Source organism: Typopeltis vanoorti, chromosome 10 (genome assembly GCF_054136105.1).
Source record: "Typopeltis vanoorti isolate ZY-2024b chromosome 10, IOZ_Tvanoo_1.0, whole genome shotgun sequence".
NCBI lineage: Eukaryota > Metazoa > Arthropoda > Arachnida > Uropygi > Thelyphonidae > Typopeltis > Typopeltis vanoorti.
In genome coordinates, this window is record NC_143558.1 from 48,405,275 (window position 1) to 48,429,886 (window position 24,612).

A 24,612-nucleotide genomic window follows, 5' to 3' on the forward strand; every position below is an offset into this window, starting at 1 on the left:
TTGGAAATTTTTATTTTTTAAACAGATACTGCAAGCTACAATCCCAATCACCTTCCATGCTCCCCCCCCCCCCCCCCCGACAAAGACTTTGGTTTTTCTCTCCTTATCTTTGATAATGTTCAATTTAATTGTCAATATGAGATCTTTCTCCTCAGACTGATTTACTCTTAGTCCTTCCCAAATATCTCTATAGCATCCTCAGCTTCCAAAACACTTGCCATCCTTTTTTTTTTTTTTTTTCCTTTCCTGCTGGAGATGTTATTTTCATTTGTCCAGTTACTAACTTACTCTGTACAAATCCTAAATTTGCCTGAACTTGGAATACTGCACTCACATTTGGTAGCGGCATGCCTAAAATCTGTCTAAAAATTCTTGATGCTGTTCAGAAGAGAGAAGTTTGGTTGACTGATGACCCCTCTCACACAACCCCTCTTCTGCCACAGTCTCATAGATGGTCAGTTTCTGCATTGTGTCTTTTCTACAGATACTTCCATGAGCACTGTTCAGCAGAACTAGCATACATTATGCACCCCGCCCCCACCACACTTCTGCTAAACCTACTGGTACAAGAGCAACAGCTGCATAACATTCTTTTACAGTTCCATCATTTCATCTACCTCAGTTCTGTGGAACAACCTTCCCCATGAATTATTATCCATGGACTAGAACGTCCCACTCTTCAAGAGGAATATCAACAGATTACTTTACTCTTGACTTTGCCCACATACACATTTATTTTTTGTCTTGTGGCCTCTTGTGTATGGATCTGTGAAAGGGATACTTATTCTAAAAATTTGTAATTAATATTAAATTGTTAATATGTATTAATTAAATCAATACATATTAACAGTAAAATTAAACTTAATTTTACTGTGAATATGTACTAAATTAATTAGCTTTTAGTTTCACGTATCTCTGAAACACAGGAGAAAGCATGTACTAGAGTAAGATATGTTTCTCATAAACAGGCACTGCAATGAATGATGTAAAATTGTCCATATCTAATCTTGTCATTTATATGATAAGAAAACTGTAAACTGTAAAAATAAGAAAGCTGTAAATTATTTCTATCATACATTGATTTGAACCTAGGTCTCTTTTGCAGGCAAATGGCATGGTGACAAAAATCAGACAGACACAGGCACTGTAAAGAACAGACTGGTGAGAGATTATAAGGTATGTCATAGAATGGTGAAAGAACTAGCCTAGTACATTGTTAAAAAAATTGTAGATTAAGTGGGTGGTGTGAAATGTTCTCGGCCTCGACCACAGATGGCAACACTATTGGCACGATTTTTTTTCTAAGTTAGTACATCTGTCATAAGCATCCATGTGAAATTGTAAGTCATTCTATCAAGTAATTTGTTTTATACAGCTGTCTGAAGCAAAAGTGTTGTTTGTATCCCTTGAAATGGATAAAATTGAGTATAGTGTGGTTATAAAATTCTTTGTAAAAGAAGGTTTAACGCCAAAAGAAATTTCTTTGAAGTTCATAAAAGTTCATGGGCACTCTTCTCCTTCATTTTTGACAATTAAGATGGGCTGTCTAGTTTAAACATGGCTGTACCAGCCTTGAAGATGATCCACGTGAAGGACGCCTAAAAAGTGTAACATCACCAGAAATCATTGATCAAGTGCACACGGTATTGGATGACCAGCGAGTCAAAATGCGTGAAATTGCTGACACTATAGGAATTTCAAAAGAACGTGCAGGATATATTTTGCACGAAGAATTGCAAAGTAAAAGCTTTGTGCAAGACGGATGTTGCGCTCGCTCACAGCAGATCAAAAGTGCATTCGCATGAAAATTTCTGAACAGTGCTGGAGCGTTTTAACAAGAATAAAACTGATTTTGTGCATTGATTTATTACTATGGATGAGACTTGGATTCACCATTACACACCAGAATCCAAACAGCAGTCAAAACAGTGGACAGAAGCCGGTTGTTCAGCGCCAAAGAAGACAAAGTTGGTTCCATCAGCAGGAAAGGTCATGGCATCAGTGTTTTGGGATGCTAAAGGCAATTTGTTTATTAATCATCTTGAAAAGGGTAAAACAATAACCAGGGAATATTATTCCGATCTTTTAACCAGACTAGATGAAAAAAAATCATCTTTCATCAGGACAATGCACCCGCCCTTAAAGGTGTTTTGGCAATGGGAAAATTAAGGGATCTGCATTATGAATTGTTGGAACATCCATCCTATTCCCCAGATTTGGCTCCCTCTGACTTCTATCTCTTCCCAAAACTAAAACTCTTTCTTGCTGATCAGCGTTTTTCTTCGAATCAAGAGGTGATTGCAGCTGTAGAGAGGTATTTTGCAGATCTTATTGCGAACCACTACAGGGATAGGATAATGGTGCGGGAGCATCGCTGGAATAAATGTATTAGTCTTAAGGGAGATTATGTTGAGGGAAAAAAAAAAAAAAATTAAAAAAAAAAAAAAAATATATATATATATATATATACAGGGTGTTCGGGATAAATTTGACAGTTTCGTAAGGAAAAAGAAAATCTTCTTTGTATCTATTAAATTTAACGAATTGACAAAAAAACATTACAGGCAGAGTTAATTACAATACTATCAACAAGATTTACTCAAAATAACCACCATTAGCATCGATCACAGCTTCAATTCTGCTTCGGAACCTCGAACAAGCTGATGCTACAGTCTCCCTGGGAAGGGCCGCAAAAACTGTTTTAATTTTATCCATTAACTGGGCTTTTGTATTACTGGAAGTGCGATTGGTGTCTTTTTCAACTGCGCCCCATACAAAATAATCCATGGGGTTAAGGTCTGGGGAGTTTGGAGGCCAAACATTTGGACTGGTGAAGTCGTAGAAATTTTCAGACAACCATTTTTGACTTTTCCCAGAGGTGTGGCAAGGGGCCGAATCCTGCTGCCATACATACGGCCTACCATTGGCTACCCTTGTTATCCAGGGCTTGACTACAGTTAGCAACTCCACGAACAAAGCCCGAATTCCAATGCCAGGGTTCTTCAACACCTGTCCCTGCAGATTTGCGAGGAATTCTGCTGTAAGAACGCAATCAGATCGTCTGCTAGGGATCTTTCTTCTTGCTACATCCTCGTAGTCACCATTGCAAGTCTCTAGTTCATGCCTGATTGTTTTTACTGTATTCAGGGAGCATTGGGCAGCAGTCGTAATATCCTTATTTTGATGGCGGGCACGAATCATCATGATACAAGTTATTCTCTTCCATGATTCAGGTGGGTTCCAGCTATCCATCCTTTCTGACATCTTGTATATGAATGAAGAAGGGTCCAAACTTTTAAATGAAGAGAAGTGTGTGTTAATACATGTAACTTATGGAAAAATATAATTAATTATAAATATGTCAAATTTATCCCGAACATCCTGTATATATATAAACCTTTACTATTGTTTATTATTAAAAAAGGTCAAAAATTAAATTAAGAAACACTAAAAAAAGGATATGTATCACAGGTCGTAATCTGTAGTCTGGTATATATTTCAGGTCTTTGAAAACTGAGGTTAGCACTACTTCTGCTAAATTAGGAATGGCATAGAATTCTAAACCTAAACTGGCAGCTGCATTTCCTAGAATGTGATAGCTTTTTATGGAGAGGAAAAAAAAATAATAATAAAATATATATATATATATATATATATTAATCTTTAATTTATTTCACTTCTGCTTATCATGAAAAAAACATGCTAACTTCTGGTTAATGAAAAAAATATCTTTATGCCCATGAAATTAGCAACAGGTGCAACATAAGTGCACTAACTTAAACTAAAAATAGTTTGCCCTTTTTTTTAGGCTTAAGGCTCTGTCATGGCCTAGTATGGCTTCTTAGAAAACTGCTTGATAAATGACAGGGTGGTTAATCATATATGCATACATCGTCTTCCATCTGACCACATGTCTGGCGAGTTTGTGTGTTTTGCAGAATGAAAAACACACAAAATTTTTCAGGAGGAAAAATCCTGCAATCTCAATATGAGAACAGATAACTCACTTTCACTTCAAAAGCCTGATAAAATTTTTTTGCTTCCTAGACAAGATTCAAACCCAGGTCTTTCCGACTGAAGGATATTGAAGATAATGACTGAGTTATGGAGGTCAAAAAAAGTAGTTTACTTCATTTACAAAAGTGAGCTACAATTTAACCAATCAAAAGCTTTAAGTGCATGGCACCCACAGATATTGACATAACACAATATTTTGTTCATGCAAATGAATCAACATATTTTTATCACTCAAAAATTTAAACTAAACAATGGCAAAATATTAATAAATGTAATTTTCTGCATCATACCAACTTATTATTGCAAATGTGTGCTATCATAGCCTTTTAGAAATTTTCGTTATATGGATGTACCAATTATATTGCTTATATTTTACAAAAAAGCAATTGTGATTCCTATCTTTTAAAAAAGGTAATAGAGATGACCCTAAAAACTATAGAGGCATCAGTATACTAAATTCCTGTTACAAAATATATAGCAGAATCTTAAATAGCAAACTAATGAAATATTCCAAAAACTTTATTTTAGAAGTACAGAATGGATTTAGAAAAGGACGATCATGTATAGACCTGGCCTTTTGCCTAAAATTAATAATAGAGAAAAGAAGAGAATACAATTTAGAAACACATATTGCATTTATTGACTTTGAAAAAGCATTTGACAAAGTTAAAAGAAACATATTATTTAACATATTAAAAGAAATACCAAATAATATCCTAAAAGCTATCACAAGTATATATGAAAATAATCAAATACAAATAAGATTAAATCACGAGCTATCATATATGAGAGAGATAAACCAAGGGGTCCGACAGGGATGTCCCCTCTCAGCAACTCTTTTTAATATCTACTTAAATGAAATAATAATAAAATGGAATAAAAATTTACATCAAGGAATTAAACTTTCTTCTACAGTAAACTTAAACACTCTCCTCTTTGCCGACGACCAAATAATAATTATAAATTCTGAAGATAACTATAGAAAGCTATTTTAGATCTAAATGAGATATCCAAAGATTATGGTATGATAATATCAACAGAAAAATCAAGAACTATGGCCTTTAAAGGACAAGATCCAGCAAGAACTAAAATAATAATAGATAACAAGATCTTAGAACAGATGAATTCATTTAATTACCTAGGATGTATGATCACATATGAAAATGAAAAAGATATAAACGTAAAAATTGCAAAATATTTAAAAATAACAGGTGTAATTAACTCTATATTTAAACCAAACCTAGTTCAAAAACAAACCAGACTAAAAGTATATAATACATTAGCCCTACCAGTCTTAATGTATGGAAGCAAAATCCAGACAATAAAACAAGAAGACAAACAAAGATTAACAACAGCAGAAATGAAGTTTATGAGAAAAACTGCAAAGTATACCCTATTTGATCACAAAAGAAATGAAGAAATTATGAAAGAATTAAACCAAGAACCAGTAATAGAAAAAAATTAAAAAAAATATAAACATAAATGGATGGAACACGTTCAAAGAATGAAAACAGAAAGATTACCAAAACAAGCCTTAAAGTACAAGCTATTAGGAAAAAGAAAACCAGGACGTCCTCTTAAACGATTCAACGATGACTTCTAAGGCCGGAACAGGCCATGCTAGCCCTAAATCCTTGATATGCATGATGATGATGATGATATTTTACAGAGAAAGACATCAACCATTTCTGTATTGTGTCTCTTCTAAAGATGTTTTCATGGCTGCTGTTCATGAATGTAGCATCCATTATGTCCTCCATTTCTGCCAGTTCTACAGGAACTCAAGCAACAGCTGTTCAACATTCCTTTATAGTCTAACTGCATAATCACCAAACTTACTACTCCCAGTTGTCTTTCATTTCATTCAGCTCAGTTCTGTGGGGCAGTCTTCACATGAAGTATTTTCGAAGGATCACAACCTCCAACTGCTTACCCGGCTGCCTTGTGTAAGAGAGTAATATATGTTAAATTAAAAACTAGCATAAATATAAAAAAAAGTAAAAAGATAAAAATATGTGAACAATTTCAAAAGTAAGTTTAAAAAATATTTATTTAAAAAAAATTTCAAAATAAGAAAAACTAAAAAAGAAAAGTTCTTACTCCATAAATTAAGAATTTATAAATTTCCTTGGGAAATTTGAAAGGTTTGATAATCTCTAATCAGAACAGATATTTCACAGGAGTACTCACTGGGAGATAAATCAGTAAATAATAATCACCAGTATACAGTGATGCAGTTAGCAATACTATGCTTGATTCAATGTTTCTCTTCTATGATGTAAATGCATTCCATTCACATAAAATTTAATTACATTAACAATAGTTAATGTAATTAAATTTGTAATTAACAATGGATTTAATATAATTAAATCCATTGTTAGTGCTATAATTATAATGTCTGTTTTATATTAAACAGAATATTTTAACACTTAAAGTTAGTATTTTTATTTTATTTAACTGTTTAATAACAATAAAATTAGAATTTAATTTGAACATCTGTAACAATGTATGTCAACACCATTTACAACATCACAGCAAATCAATTTCAAAACCAAAACCTAATAATAAATTAATCTTGTCTTATCAGACAATTGTAATTTATTTCTTCTGACAAAGATTAGAAAATGCACATGAACATAATCAAAGAAAATATCCTCTAACAAAGGAACATGGTTGATAACAATATTAACAAGGTGTGAACCCTCATATGTGTTTGATGAAATTTACATGACATCAGATTATGTATGTTGATCAGAAATCAAGAATCTGAAGAATGAAGAACCTGAACATTTGATTTGGCATACTTCCAATGATGCTTAAATGCTGAAACCTTTGACCATTGTTGGAAACATGCTAGAAAAAGAAAGATTGGTGTAAATATTAAGGTGGGTTGGGGAAATAAATATATGTTTTAGGGAAATTAGACAAAAATCTCACAATTACAATCTATTTGCAAGTGTAAATAAACCCACACAATTTGTACCAAAATACAGTACTAGTACAGCAAAGTTGAAAAACAAAAATGAACCACAATATACCAAGGGATGAAATGGGCAGAAAGGAGTTTTATGCTGAACAATCCTAATATAATACTTTTAAAATTTTATGAATGAACTCACCAGATGTCATGAAGTGAAGAAAGAAAATTCTTCATCCTTTCTAATGGTTGCTTTAATGTAGGCAAATCCATGAGGTCCAGTGATGGAGGATTTGATCCTTCACAAAAAAGAAACAAAATTAAATATTACTTGTAAAAGAAGAAATATCTGTACTTTTAGAATCAGTTATAACAAATACTACTAAAGTGTCAAAAATGATTAAAATACAAAACTAGTAGATTGGGATTTTGATCCAAGATTAACAATATCAAAGTACACTAAAGTGTATATGAAATTCCTCTAAAATTTAGTCACCAATGATTCATACTTGAAGACATATCATTTATCAATTTACAGCATGATTTTCATCCAATATTTCTTGTCCTGCTTTCTAATTATTTATATTACCTTTGATGCAAGTTTAAAAAAAAAAATAAAAAATTTCAATGACATTTTGTATCCCAGTGCAGAGTTGCTCATTTAGGAAATTGTCCCTCCTACTCTTGTACTTTTCAATTCACAGTTGTTGCTTTAAATGTTCTCCATGCATTCCTGTGAATATTTCAATTTTAATGAAACACCTGGTCATTTTGCACCATAATATTAATAAAATTTTTCATTAAACCAAGTTTATATACAGTAGTAGAAAGAACTTTCTGGATTAACAACACTGGCTATTTTTTTTTATTTATTATTATTATTATTATTATTTTTTTTGCATTAAAATTTTCAAATATTTTCAAAGGGATCACAGTGTTTTTAGATCATAAGATTAAAAAGTTATTTGCTGCCTGAGAGCAGAAACATTCCAAAAGCACTCTGTTTCTTATTATACATAAGCACACCTCCAGGGAGTCAGGGGCTCATCAATGGAGGGCATCGAAGGGATAATTTTGTGGTACCTATATATCCCTACTTAAAAATATTCACCAAAGGTGCACTTACAATGTTTCTGCTGGGCAGCTTATTTTATTTACTCATTACATGCCAAAAAAAAAGAAGCCAGAGCTCACATTCTTCCTGGCCATGCTGTTACTCAGCTTCAAGAGATTACCCTGAGGGGATGATCACCTGCCATGAGCAGCAAAATTTCTTCCTCTTTATCTAGTGCAAGAATTCTCTTCTCCCATTTCTTATGCTTTAAAGGCCACTCCTTCAGCCTATGTTCATATGTGAAGTTCAATTGCTTCCTCATAAAGTGGGGGAATAACTTCTTTATTCTTAACTTGTAAGAATGAATGAATAACTTCCAATGAATGAATGAATAAAGTCCAATTTTGTGATTGACTTTTTTTTATGCCAGAAACTCACAGAAAACTATTGAATCATGTGAAGGGGATATTGTAAGAATGAATGAATAACTTTTTCATTCTTACAAGTTAGTATTCTTTTCAGCACTGCAGTTATCTAATATGATGTCTTGTCTTAACTACCTTAGTAATGTGACTTCTGAATTTTAATCCACAATCTGCTATTACCCCTAGCTTCATGAAACAACTGCAACAAATTCCAATTAATATACAAGGTATGACAAATTCTTGAAATGTATAGATAAAAACTATATTTGCTTACCTGTAGTGGCTACTATCACTTCCCAGCAATGCACTTAGATGATGCTGCCACTGTTCAAAATGTTTCTGGAACTTGTCTTCTGCAAAGATTTTCTGCCACTTATGCAGAAATGGCAAAAAATATGCATCTTTTCAAGGAGTCTTCAGTTTTGGGAACAGCCAAAAGGTGCTAAACCAGGATGGAGGATGGTCCAATTTTGTGATTGACTTTTTTTTATGCCAGAAACTCACAGAAAACTATTGAATCATGTGAAGGGGATATTGTCGTGATGGCTGATCCAACTGTTTGGCCAAAGTTTTTCTTGACAGCAGGTCTAAATAATGTTGATTGGCTTTGTTTAATGAATTTGAAGTAAACTATGTCCCTAAAATAAAAAACAAACAAGCATTGTTTTGATCTGAAATCACGTGCACCTTTTTTTCAGTCTTGGTGAAAATATTTTCCATTGCATGCTTTGATATTTTGTTTCAGAGTCATGCTGAAAGCAACAGATTTCATCGCCAGAAATAGCTATCAAAAAAGACAACTGTAAAGAAAAATCAAAACACACATCAAACAGCTGCTGTTGGTATTGATTTTCACTCAAAATTTGCAGAACCATCTTTGTAGAAAATTTTCTCATTCCCAAATTATCTGTCAAAATCTTCCTCATCATTTCTCTGTTGGACTAAACTAATTGTTGCACTCTTACCACATGTTTGATGAGTTTATTGCTCAGTTCTTTCATTGTTTCCCATGACTTCCTGTCTCTCTTTAAACTGCTTATGCCACACAAAAACACATTAGACTTTTCATGGTATTATCATCATAAACAACTCTTAACATATCCAGAGTTTTATTTATGCTTCTGCCTAACTTTGCACAAAATTTGATGGTGATGTGCTGTTCTAAATTCTATTCACTCATTTTTCTACTGAAAACAATAAATATCCACATGAAAACTCTACCATAGCTCGTCAACTACTGACATGACTGTTTTGATATGACTCAAGGCACAGACACATTCACAGTTGCATGGTTCTGTCTGACTTAATATGCATGATATAGAGAGGCGCCATTCTAGAAATTTAATTGTCACAGCTTGCAATGTTTATCCTGGAAAGTCTCTTGCCCAAAATATCTAGCTGACACCTATTAACATTTGCCATTAAAATGAGTCCATTCAAGCTAGCATGCAAGGATTCTGTATCTATAAATTCTTTTTCTTTCCTCTTGCATGCTTTCTCTTCTGACAGTCTACATCCCCTATAGTTGAAATTGCCCAATATGATAGCCCACTTGTATTCACAAGGTTGTCCATGCAGTTTTAAGTCCTCTTCAGCTGATCCTAGTCTATAGCAAGAACTATGCATTTTCTCTTGTTAGAGGCTTAATAGTGAAACAGCACTGAGAAAGGATTAAAAATATCATTTAATTCTTCCAATATTTCACCTTAGTCATTGGGATATCATCAGGGAGTACAATATGAGGTAATACCAACCCACCCACACACAAGCAACATAAACTAATACATGGACAAAAGACTAGAGTCCTGACTATGTGGGGTGCCCTTTGTGGCACCTGTTAGCGGCTTAGGATGTAAACTGGGATCTTGAAGTGTTAGCATTTCCCATATTTTGGGAAGTTTAATGCAGCCATATTTATTTAAATTAGGCTGATTTCTGAGAGCAGCTGAAGATTCCAAAAATAGTCTTTTGCTTTTAAATTTACTGCAATGGAGCATGGGTCTGTTTCCAATTGAATCTATGAACTGTATCTAAAGCATGGTCCACAAGGCCATAGTCATGAATGCAGATGTATTTTTTTGTGTTCTTCCATGAGGATGTTGGCTGATCTTCCTGTCTAGACATCTTTGTAACCTGTCCCTTTTAGTATACAGGAAGTCCACCCACAGGCAGATGCATTCACAAACTTTTCCATTACCCTTGACAATATGGTATTATTAAAACATTAACCAATAGTCTTTACCTTTACTTTTGTTCCAATTAGTCTTCTCTTATAGAAGAACTTAATCCTCAATCTTCTCTTCAATCTCTTCAAAAAGATTTTAGCAATGCTATCATCATCTCCTTTGTATGAGGCACTTCAGAAAAGATTGTGGATCATGCTTTAGATATGGCTCATAGAGTCAACTGGAAAAAGATCACCATGCTCCATCGCAGTAAATTATTTTATTTCACAAGTAGTCTGAGATCAGAACTTTATTTACAAGTTTAAAGTTTTTCGGCTTGAGCTTTATAATACATTTATTATAAACAAACCAACATCTATACCCAGTATACTATATTTATATACTGCATATATATATATATATATATATATATATATATATATGCTGATCTCATTATTATTCAGGAAATGGAGAAAGAAAAAGAAAAAAATTGGTGTCTCTTCTCAAGCTAGTATTTAGATGTTTATGTGATGTACTACTGCATCTAGAAGTGGTAACGAGAAAATATATCATATGCTGCAAAAGCTTATGAACATCATGAACTACAAATACATATATCTTACAGAATTAATTTTCTTTGTGAGGGATATAACCCCAAAAAATCAGGGGTTTCTGCAGGTATATGATATATAGCTAGCAAAATAGTGCTCTTATCATGTGTTTCTATATAATCTGAATAATATTCATTTGTTATTTCTCTTGTTACAAGTTTCACTAGGTTATGATAAGTTATCAAATTCATAATTTTTAATGAAGAGACTTGGTACTACACTTCTGTTTGGTACTAAATGTACACATAAAAGCAAAATCATTCCACCAGCTAATTTCCAAATATAAACAAGTGTCTTAAGCCAGGCAAGATGTGTGACAAAGGGAGAAACATGCAACTGCAATAATTAAAGGGATGGCAGATGCTCACTATTATCTAGTTCATAGCTGCCTTTCTCAGTTTATGATGATACAAATCATAGTTTTCAATTTCACAAGAGCAGTGTAATTTTATCTTACAGAAGTATCACAAATTCAACAGTGAATTACTATTTTCTTCTAAAAAAAAAAAACACTGTATTATTCAACCCAAATGGTAAACATACCTAAATACTAAATATAAGTTCCTTGTTTTGATGTTCTTTGCCATTCCTATGAGAATATGTGAAAATTTTGAATATTTTTTCATATCAGAGAAAACAGAGTTAATCTGACAAGCATAAATGACATATGTATATGAACCTTATTTGCTTCACATCTAAGTATTTGAGATTCTCTCTTTTGCAAACTGCTGCAGTGTTTTATATATATATATATATATTCATATTTATATGTATTGACTATAACCGAGACTAGAATAACAATTAAATTTATTCAAAAAGCAACATATTTCATCGAATTGTCTGACTTCTTCAGGCGTGGGAACATAGAAAGCAAATAAACACTATAAGAAACATCATATCACTATAAAAAAACGACTATTATAAAATTCATCGCATAAATAATAACCTTAGCTATAAACTACTGGACTCTTTCAGCTCTGCTATCTGATATTGGCACACTCGTGAAATCAGACGCATCTAGCTGTCTAACAATCGAACTTCAACACAGACTGCAGCTACAGTTCAAAGCTAATCGAATTTTATAATAGTCGTTTTTATAGCGATACGATGTTTCTTATAGTGTTTATTTGCTTTCTATGTTCACATGCCTGAAGAAGTCAGACAATCCGATGAAACATGTTGAGCTTTGAATAAATTTAATTGTTATTCTAGTCTCGGTTATAGTCAGTATATATAAATATGAACATATCCCAATTCTGAGTTAATACTACAAATTGTTATATATATATATATATATATATATATATATATATATATATATATATATATATATATATATAATTTCAAATGGGAGGACTTTGGCAAGAATATAGAAAATAAATATCAAGAAGGTGGCAAAATATTCTGGAGGTTGTTGAAGAAGCTTAGGAATGGAGGAAAGAGTGCTGTAAAAGGAGTTAGAGATGATAAAGGTAACATGAAAAAGGGAGAAAAAGATATCCTTGAAGTATGGAATAATTACTTTGAAAAACTGCTAAATGAAACAAGCAGTGATGACAGCACAGTGGTAAAAACCACTGACCAGGCATGCAGTCAGGAATACATATCCATACTTGAAGTAGAAAAAGCCACCAAAGGCTTGAAATGTGGAAAGGCAGCAGGGGTAGATGATATTCGACCAGAAATGCTGAAGTATGGTGGTATAAGAGTCTTACAGTGGCTGCACTGCATAGTTCAGAAAGCCTGGACAGAGGGACGAATTCCCGACGATTGGAGTAGAGCTCTCATAGTACCCATATATAAAAAGGGAAATAAAACTGAATGTGAGAATTACAGAGGTATTTCCCTACTGAGTGTTTCTGGCAAGATCTATGCAAGTATACTTGAGAAACGTTTGAGAAGAATTGTGGAAGAAAAGCTTGGTGAAGAACAAGCTGGATTCAGGCCAAGTAGAGGCTATCAGGATCAGATCTTTACTTTACGACAAATAGTCGACAAAGCATGGGAATATAACAGAGATCTCTATTTATGTTTTGTCGATTTGGAAAAGGCATATGACAAGGTTCCAAGAGAGAGAAGCTATTCAATATGCTACAGTTATATGGTGTCAATGGGGCATTATATCAAGCAATACTTTGTCTTTATTTGAGTTGTAAGTCAGCAGTTGAAGGAAGTACAGGAAGATGGTTTAATGTTAAATCTGGTGTGAGACAAGGATGTACATTATCCCCTCTGTTATTCATTATCTATATGGATCACATTATGAAAGAAAGTGGTATTAAACCGTCATCAAATTCCTGCCATGTACCCTCAAGGGGTGTACAGGATATGATAGTACTACATGAAAAAAATTACATCATTACTAACTTCCTATCTACAATTTTCCTCCAAATCAGTCTGTTACTTGTTAAGACTCCAACATTATCAGATCTTATATTTCTATCGTCTAAGGCACTTTGTACCATATCAATCCACCTATATCTTGGTCTTCCTCTGGGTTGTTTTGCTGAAAACCTGGCAGAGAACACTTGTTTTGCTAATCTTTCTTCGCCCATTCTGTTTAAGTGACCATACCACCTGAGATTAGCTCTGCTAACGCATTCCTGAATGTTGACAATGTCAAGTTCTTTCCTAATATCCTCGTTTTTAATATGATATTGCCATTGATGCCATCTGTTCACGCCTATAATCTTTCTCAGGACTCTCATATCTGCGGTCTCTAGTCTTTGGTCAAGTGTTTGACTTTTGACCCAGCTCTCAGATCCATAAGTTAAAACTGGTTTGAACACTGTCTTGTATACAGCTAATTTAGTGTTCCGACTAATTTCTCTCTTATTCCATATGAATTTATTCAATTGACTTCCTACCATACCAGCTTTGCTGATTCTGTTGTCTATTTCTATATTTAATTTACCATCTTCTGAAAAAATCGTGCCTAAGTAGCTGAAATGTTTCACTTGTTCCACAGGTTCTCCATTCAGAACACAGTTGACATTTTCAATGATTCTACCTATTTTCATTGTCTTTGTCTTTTTATTGCTGACCTTCATACCATATCTATTACAACAGCTATTCAATTTAGTCAGAGAATCTTGCAGACTTGTAGCGGATTTATTTAGAAGTATAACATCATCCGCAGAAAGCAAAGAGCTGACATTAACATCTCCAATTTTGATATCATGTTTAATACCACTTTCCTTCATAATGTGATCCATATAGATAATGAATAACAGATGATAATGTACATCCTTGTCTCACACCAGATTTAACATTAAACCATCTTCCTGTACTTCCTTCAATTCTAACTGCTGACTTACAACTCAAATAAAGACTAAGTATTGCTTGATATAATGCCCCATTGACACCATATAACTGTAGCGTATTGAATAGCTTCTCTCTTGGCACCTTGTCATATGCCTTTTCCAAATCAATGAAACTTAAATACATCTCTTTGTTATATTCCCATGATTTCTCAACTATTTGTCGTAAAGTGAATATCTGATCCTGACAGCCTCTATTTGTCCTGAATCCAGCTTGTTCTTCACCAAGCTTTCCTTCCACAATTCTTCTCAACCGTTTCTCAAGTATACTTGCATAGATCTTGCCAGGAAAACTCAGTAGGGAAATACCTCTGTAATTTTCACATTCAGTTTTATTTCCCTTTTTATATATGGATACTATGAGAGCTCTACTCCAATCATCAGGAATTCGCCCCTCCGTCCAGGCTTTCTGAACTATGCAGTGCAGCCACTGTAACACTCTTATACCACCATACTTCAGCATTTCTGGTCGAATATGATATCAAAATTGGAGATGTTAATGTCAGCTCTTTGCTTTATATGTGGATGTTGTTATACTTCTAAATAAATCCGCTACAAGTCTGCAAGATTCTCTGACTAAATTGGATAGCTGTTGTAATAGATATGGTATGAAGGTCAGCAATAAGAAGACAAAGACAATGAAAATAGGTAGAATCATTGAAAATGTCAACTGTGTTGTGAATGGAGAACCTGTGGAACAAGAGAAACATTTCAGCTACTTAGGCACGATTTTTAGTGAAGATGGTAAATTAAATATAGAAATAGAAAACAGAATCAGCAAAGCTGGTATGGTAGGAAGTCATCATCATCATCATCAAATTCCTGCCATGTACCCGCAAGGGGTGTGCAGGATATGATAGTACTACATGAAAAAAATTACATCATTATTAATTTCCTATCTACAATTTTCCTCCAAATCAGTCTGTTACTTGTCAACACTCCAACATTATCAGATCTTATATTTCTATCGTCTAAAGCACTTTGTACGGTATCAATCCACCTATATCTTGGTCTTCCCCTGGGTCGTTTTGCTGCCAACCTGGCAGAAAACACTTGTTTTGCTAATCTTTCCTCGCCCATTCTGTTTAAGTGATCATACCATGATAATGATAATATATGATGATGATGATAATTTCAAATGAAAGGGCTCACAAAATTTGTATATTCCACATGACTGACATCAACCGGAAACATGAACTTAAAGGGGAGTGAGTCGAACAAACAAAATCATCTTATTTTTCAAGAAAACAAATCTTAGCTAATCATGCAGGTGATGTTCAAATTATAAGCTTTAATTCTTACACAGCATTATGTGAACGTTACATTACACGAAAAAAAAAAAAAATTCTGAAATTAAATATTCCAATGTGTTTGTGTGTGAAGATTATTATGTTCTAAAAAGCTAAATAGCATAATTAATAAAATTTTAAATGAAATTTTTTCTTCTTTCGTATAACATAACAATGTAAATTTTTAAACTCACCTAAAATGTTATTCTTGTCTGTATCTGAGATGTCAAGCACTGAAGTAAAATAGGGATGAATTCTTGATCTTATGGATGGTACCCAAATTTCATTTACTACTCTATATAAAAAATAAACAAATATAAGTTGTTGTTTTTTTTAAAAAAAAGAAATTCCAGTGCAGGTTAAATTGAATTTAACTTATATTGCAATAAACTAGATCTTCTTTAGTGAATGAGCACTTTGGATTAATGTATGTCATTTAACTTCAGTTCAGCTTTCAAATATCTCTCTCACACACACACATTTGATTTTCATTTGTGATCAGTACAGAAAAAATGCTTGATATACAAACACAGATGTCCTGCAATTCAATTTGATAGTGTGCACTTAATGGAAGATCGATTTAAAAAAAAAAAAAAGGAGTGAGCAGCTGTAACAAATTTGGCAGGAAAATCAGCAATAAAAAAATAAAAACTATGAAAATAGGTAGGAGCATAGAAAACTTCAGCTGCATTTTGAATGGAGAACCTATAGAACCTTGATGATAGGTTCATAAGGCAGCTATGAACCTATCATCAAGTAAAACATTTCAGATATTTAGGCACAGTTTTTATTGAAGATGGCAGGTTAAATTTGAAAACAGACAACAGAATAAGCCAAGTGGTATGGTAGGTATCCAGCTGAATAAATTTATATAGAATATGAGAGAAATTAGCCAAAACCCCAAACTAGCAGCATATAAGACAGTGTTCAAACCAATTCTGAGTTATGGATTTGAGAGTTGAGTCAGAAATAAAGTACTCAAAGACTAGGGACCAAAAATATGAGGGTTCTGAACAGATGACAGAATCATATTAAAAATGAAGTGGCAGAATCATATTAAAAATGAAGATATTAGAGAAGACTATGATATTATTAGCATTCAAGAATGCATCAGCAGAGCTAATTTAAGGTGCTATGGCCACTTAAATAGAATGGTGAGGATTTTCTGATTTTCAATTTCATTTGAAATTGAAAATCAGAACTCATTTCTTTCCTGGATAAACTGGTCATATGTCTTCCCTCAGGCAGTGTATTATTATTATTAAAAGCGACCTCTAGGGAGTCAGGGACTCATCAAGGGAGGCCATATGCTACATGCACCAGCTATCATACTTATTCTTGAATTCATTCACACTGCTTGCACTCACAACATCCAATGGCAATCCATTCCAATCATGCACCACCCTATGAGAGAAAAATCTAACCCTCACTCTCTTCTTAGTGGCATTCATTCTCAGCTTTCAAGGATGCCCTCTTGTCCTTTTCCCACCGTCCATAAATTGAAAAATTCAATCAATTGAAATCCTGTATGACCCTTTCAGAAGTTTGTAAATCTCAATCTGATTACCCTACCTATCTATGCATCATCAGCAAATAGCTGTATGTTGCTTGTCAAATCCTTCCCAGTATCATTAATGTATAGATTGAATAACAGTGGACCAAGCACTGATTCTTAGGACACCACTGGTATACCAAGGAACATTGGTACACCTTAAATCTCACACTCACATCCCTCATATACCACTTTTTGATATCTGTCAGTCAGCCATCCTCTTATCCTATATTATTCTATAATCCAAACCCATATTCTCCAATTTATGCAACAGTCTACCATGCTGATTATGTCAAAAGCCTTGGCAAAATCCAAAAGTATCATGGTGTATCCATTCCCCTTGTCTAGTTTAATGGTAACATTGCTATAAAATGTGAGCAAGCTGCTAAAACATGACCTTCCCTTAGTAAATCCATGTTGCTCATTGCAAAGTAGAGATTCACTGTCAACCCATTCCTGAATGCGAGCCCTAACCAATTTTTACAAAATCTTCACCACCACCACCACCACTCCTGAGTTAACAGTTTGTCTAATGAACAAGCTCTTAAACGAGAATTACAAGTTATTAGCAATACATTTATAAATAATGGTTATAGAAAAAATACTATCACTAAAGTTCTTCATAACACTTCATCAAAAAATAAATGTAATATAGATAACAGTAAAACCACAGCTATCCCATATGTTAAAGGGTTATATAGAATTCTACATGATTATAATCTTAATGTCACTTTTAAACTACCTATAAAATTAAAACATATTACACTCCTCTAAGGATCCCCCCCACTGACTCACCTTGGAGTTTATTGTATCTATTTGCACCTGTAACTTACCTTATATTGGTGAAACTAGATGTACAATCCCTATCCATAAAAAAGAACACAAACACCACATTAAATTTAACAATTTTGGTGAAGCAGGTCTCTCAGATCAAGCTCTTGACAACCTATACTACCAAATTGATTGGAAAAGTCCTCGTTTTTTACATCATACCTAGTATGTACACAAATTTAAAGAAGCTTGTGAAATTTGGATTAACCATCCTAATCTTAACAATAATGGTGGCATAAAAATTTCAAGAATTTGGATGGTACACATCCATCCTACTTAGTTCTTCAAGTTTGAGTAAACCCTGACATCAGGCCTGTAAGCAATTTCAGCTTTTATTGGCCACCATCCATACTATTTTTAATTATATGTATACTTATACGAGTAATTATGGGTGAACATGTTGCTCTCTAGCTTAATTTATTTTTTGTAACCAAATAATAATAACAACAGGACTCTAGTGTTGATGCAGCAAGGTTTTTTTTCCTCACCCGAGGTCATGCCAGTAGTTTTAACGGTTGACTAAATCAATGTAACTTTAGTATACAATGACCATGTACATTGTAGTGGAGTTTGTTTCTTTGTATATATGTTTATACTCCAGATGATAACCTTAACGTGAGAGTCGAAACGTTGAGTGATCATTTTGGTTTATATTAAACTGAAGTTTCACTCTAACATGGTAGTTATTTCCATAATTTTTATAAGGAATCACCTCATATTCACATTTTCCTATTAAGAAAATTTCTAATCTCCTATCATCTACAAAAAATAAACTTCTGTCCCTGTCTTTGGCTGGTGTTTATGTAATCTGACATACTTTGAGTAGACAGGCTTTCTATGAAAAAAAAAAAAACAATAAGTGAACATCAATACTACTCTGAATACCTTAAACCTCACAAGTTTGGTTTTGCGCAGCACAGTATCAATACCATGCTGTGCAAAACATTTCAAACACAGTATCCTTAGGAATGAGGCTTGCATTATCCGTAGAAGCAGTTTTAAATATGAAAATCTCCTCAAAGAAAGTTCTAAGAGCTTTAAAACTTTTATACCAACTTAATTTGAATAGAAATGACTGTCCTGCTCTCTCTTTCCTGAAAGTTTGGGAGATTTTCACCCAACATAAATATACCCCCCCCCCAATATGATCTTTCTAGCAAGCAGCAATTGTTGTATTTATCTTGTATTCTTGTGCCTTTGAATTGCTTGTTCATTCCACACATTGATGGTGTACTGTTAATTTCAGTACAAAATATTTGAGCTATTTTAATTAAGCTATTTATTGTATTTAACATGTTTTGCTCTCTTGATCATTATGACCATTAAAGGTTGGTCTTAAAATATAATTTCCACATAAGAATGAGGGCATTTTAAATGCACATCATCCCTTTAGCAATGCACCTTTCAGAGCTAAGTAACTCATCCTCATATAAACCTAATTAATGTCAAAATAAGGCAGTTTATCCTACTTACATAGTCTATTAAAGCACATATTTTCTGCTAATATGTACATTTTATGGGATGAAAACTCAAGTTTCTGGAAAGGGAAATCTGCCAGCTGATGTGAAAGAAGCAATCTTCAGTTGAAAAGAACTATCCCTGAGTACTAGACAGAATCCAAACTCATTATCATCACCATCTTCCTTTTACCTTGCGGTGTTGAGGGTTTATTTATTAATCATCGGACCTCAAACCGTTCACAGGATAAGGTGGTCAGCCATACGCCCTGATGTATCCTATGTACGTAGTGTTGAGTTCTAAGGCTGGTTTGCCTACTTTGGGGGATGAAAAACCCCAGGATAAACTGGGGAAAAAACCCTACTGTCCACACCCAAGACCGGCTAACTTGGCTATGGCAGCTCATCATGTCTCCAACGGGAATTGAACCTAGGACGCTCCTTCCACAGGCATGTGGTTGCGAAGCACACAGCCACTAAGCTAACCACGCAGACTAATCCAAACTCAGCTTTTCCAAACAGAAGGCATTACATTCATGTCATGCCATGTTCTGCATGCATTGTTGCTCTGATTGCTGGAACTTGTTTTCTGAATGAGCATATCTCTCTTCTGCATCAAGAAGGGTGTATTTTCATAAAGATCATATGGCATGTTATTTATAAACTTTTTTTTTGGTATAATTTCATTTGTAAAATTAGCATTTTTGCTAATTTTGCTTTGAAACATTTTAAATGCAATCTAAATCGATTTCAAGTTTTACACACACACGCATCTTTATTTGTTTTACATAAATTGTTTGCTTTTTGTACTCAATGAGTGCATTATAACCAGGAATTACCACATATTTTCAGACCAAAAATTTGAAAGAGGATGTTAGAACAAATGTATTTACAGTAGTTAGATGTGATTGGTGCTACAATGTATGCAGCACAGTGCACGTGGGAGGGATGTATTTTTCATTATATACAGGGTGTTCGGGATAAATTTGACATATTTATAATTAATTATATTTTTCCGTAAGTTACATGTATTAACACACACTTCTCTTCATTTAAAAGTTTGGACCCTTCTTCATTCATATACAAGATGTCAGAAAGGATGGATAGCTGGAACCCACCTGAATCATGGAAGAGAATAACTTGTATCATGATGATTCGTGCCCGCCATCAAAATAAGGATATTACGACTGCTGCCCAATGCTCCCTGAATACAGTAAAAACAATCAGGCATGAACTAGAGACTTGCAATGGTGACTACGAGGATGTAGCAAGAAGAAAGATCCCTAGCAGACGATCTGATTGCGTTCGTACAGCAGAATTCCTCGCAAATCTGCAGGGACAGGTGTTGAAGAACCCTGGCATTGGAATTCGGGCTTTGTTCGTGGAGTTGCTAAGTGTAGTCAAGCCCTGGATAACAAGGGTAGCCAATGGTAGGCCGTATGTATGGCAGCAGGATTCGGCCCCTTGCCACACCTCTGGGAAAAGTCAAAAATGGTTGTCTGAAAATTTCTACGACTTCACCAGTCCAAATGTTTGGCCTCCAAACTCCCCAGACCTTAACCCCATGGATTATTTTGTATGGGGCGCAGTTGAAAAAGACACCAATCGCACTTCCAGTAATACAAAAGCCCAGTTAATGGATAAAATTAAAACAGTTTTTGCGGCCCTTCCCAGGGAGACTGTAGCATCAGCTTGTTCGAGGTTCTGAAGCAGAATTGAAGCTGTGATCGATGCTAATGGTGGTTATTTTGAGTAAATCTTGTTGATAGTATTGTAATTAACTCTGCCTGTAATGTTTTTTTGTCAATTCATTAAATTTAATAGATACAAAGAAGATTTTCTTTTTCCTTACGAAACTGTCAAATTTATCCCGAACACCCTGTATAGTCATTTTGATCCAGGCATCTCTAAATTACACTAATTGTCACTAAATATAGCTACTAGTTTTTACCACGTCTGCAGTATAGTGTCTGTCGAAGACTGGATGTTTTTAACACTACAATAAACATTTTCAATTCCAGTCTGGAAAGAACAGACAGCGAGTAAAAATTCATCTGTTCCTGAATAACCACAAATCCTTTTATATATTATAAGTGGATTGTGTCCATTGATCTCCAACAAAATACTAGCATATACAATACAATAATATCATTGATAAGGCAGAACAACTCTGACAAAAAGGAAAAAACTTATGTAATGCAAAAGGGTAGATAATTCCAATGATGATGATGATGATCAGAAATTATTTATGTCCATATTACTATGTAAAAAGTGTATACTCATCATCAGTGAATAAATAAAATTCTTAGATAACAAAGTGAAATATGAATAAAACATAGAAATAAATAAACATAACAAGCCACACATTTCTGCCATGCCTAGGTCAATCACCTGATCAACATTATTAGTTTACTGGATAATCCCCTCCCTATAGTTATTTACTGAGCTACCAATGTATACAGCAGATTTATTATTGGTTAGTTATTTATATATTTCACAAACAAATCTCTCTCCCTCTCCTCATAATTTTTTTTTTATCCTGCCCATCATAAATGAAAACATGCATATCTAGAGTTCATAGGATCACAATGTTATTCACACCCAGCAACTTATAGAAGACACATACAATATCACAAACTGTAAATTATTAATAATTTGTTTGGCAGTAATGAAAATATCTTATATTTGCAATTCTCACATTGCTAGTTATTGGTGGTTCACATATTTATATCTTTTAGCAATTCAAATATGCTAACCAAATATAGTATTGTCCTTAATTATTGTTTTCTAATAGATCCTGAAACAAATACATTCCTCCCTCCCCAATTGTTACACTTGAAAACAATCCATTACAATATGTGGCACATCTGCTGATCAGCAAACTGTGGTGGTGCAAGATATTTTCTCTCTCTCCTATGAGAACATGTTAAATTTAGATGAACATATTCAAAGCGAAGCCTGTGTGGTTCAGTACAGATCTAATCCATAACTCAGCTCTTGCTACAATGAATTCTTATTTTCTCAACATTTCTGGTTTTATCTTTGAACTCTTGCAATGAAGTAATTTTCGATGTTTACACTTTATCCTGTAAATCCAGTACACGTCTGCAAGATTCCCTGTTGTAATAAATTTGGTATGAAAATCAGCAATAAAAAGATAAAGACCATGAAAATACAGACACATCAACTGTATCCTGAATGGTGAACCTATAGAATAATTAAAACATTCAGCCATTTAAACAAAATTTTTAGTGAAGATGACAAATTAAATATGGAAACAGACAACAGAATCAACAAAGCTGGTATGGTATGGTATGGTAGGAAGTCAGCCGAATACTTCACCCTTGAGCAGCTGTTAACATTATACAAATCACAAATCCGTCCAGCTATTGAATATTGTATTGTTCCCACATATGGGGTGGGGTCCCTAAAAGTCCCCTCAAAATGCTTGACTCAATATCTAGAGTCAAGCATTTTGACTCTAGATATTGAGGAGAGCAATTAGACTTATTAATGACTCATCTCTTACCAACTCTCTCTCCCCCACTATTGTGCAGACATTTGGTTTCTGCAATATGTATATTCTACAAATATTTCCATGGGAAATGCTCATCTGAAATAAAATCAATAATTCCTCCACTCAGTACTAAGCTTGTTGGAACACGTGCAGCTGCTGCTCAACATCCCTTCATAGTACACCTAGAAACAAACAGAACAAGTTTTTTTCCTCTTCCTACATCCCTGCAACTGCTGCACTGTGGAACAGTCTCCCACAATTTAAGGTCATTTAAATCAAATGTAAACAAGTTCCTCCTCTCCCAACCCACTACCCATTCACAGTACTAATGTATTATAGGTTGATCAACCAACCAACCTCTTGTGTATGGGAACAACATAAAAAAAAAGGAAAAAAAAAATAACATGGAATAAGAAATTAGTCAAACACTAAATTAGCTGTATACAAGACAGTGTTCAAACCAATTTTAACTTATGAATGTCACAGCTAGGTTAGAAATAAAACACTTCATCAAAGACTGGAGATCACAGATATGACAGTTCTGAGAAAGATTAGTAGAGTGAACATATGACACCAATAGCAGTATTGTATCAAAAGTGAGGATATTAAGAAAAAACTTGCCATTGTTAGCAGAGCTAATCTCAGGTGGTATGGTCACTTAAACAGAATGAGAGAGGAAAGACTAGCAATATTGTTTTTTGCCAGGAAAAAGACTCAGAAGAAGAAGAGCAAGATGTAGGTGGAATGATACAGTAAAAAAGTGCCTCAGAAGACAGAAATATAAGATCTGATAATGTTGGAGTCTTGACAGATAACAGATTAATTTGGAGGAAAATTATTGATTGGAAGTTAGCAATAATGTATACATTTCATTTAGTCTTTTGATAGTATCCTGTGCACATCCATCTCTTGAAGGATCAGGAATTTGATGATGATGACACTTGATCTTTGTTCTTCAGAGGAGGGGGAGGAGAAGGAGATTAAGGATAGAAGGTTGAAAAACAGGATGGACAGGAAATCAGTTGTTTTCAGCCTAACCATTTCTTTGGGAATATGAGCAACTGGATGTTCATTTTCTGAATAAATGTATGTCTCCAGGAATCGGCATTATTTCCAGACTTACCAATTAACAATTTGGTTTTTAAAAAAAAAATGCTCCTTCCTTAGAGTACACACATGCATTGGATTCAAGCCATGTTGTTTGTTCATATAAATTTCTTATAATGGAGTGAAGCAAATGAAATCATATCAAAAACCATTACAGTATCTGTGGACAACTCCTTTTTTTGATAATCAATCATCCAGGCAACTTTCACACTAAACAAGGAGGTTTTTCCTCTTACCTTAGCAGACTTAAACTATGCTGGTTGATTTGTACTGATATGAAAACTAAAGATAATTACTTCCAATAATTTCAATACATAAATTGCAAGATTTGAATTTTCTCCATAGTAGAG

At 33.9% G+C, this 24,612-nt stretch overlaps 1 protein-coding gene across 1 annotated transcript in view; it reads right to left on the reverse strand.

The window, feature by feature from the left end:
• Ranbp21 (exportin-5-like protein Ranbp21) overlaps positions 1–24,612 on the reverse strand; it is a 425,699-nt gene that overhangs the window by 94,249 nt on the left and 306,838 nt on the right. The window contains exons 24-26 of the mRNA XM_090399635.1: positions 15,993–16,093; positions 7,137–7,233; positions 3,463–3,599 (exon numbers count right to left, since the gene is read on the reverse strand). Of these exons, the coding sequence (XP_090255761.1) occupies positions 3,463–3,599; positions 7,137–7,233; positions 15,993–16,093 (335 nt within the window). The remainder of the gene's footprint in view (positions 1–3,462; positions 3,600–7,136; positions 7,234–15,992; positions 16,094–24,612) is intronic.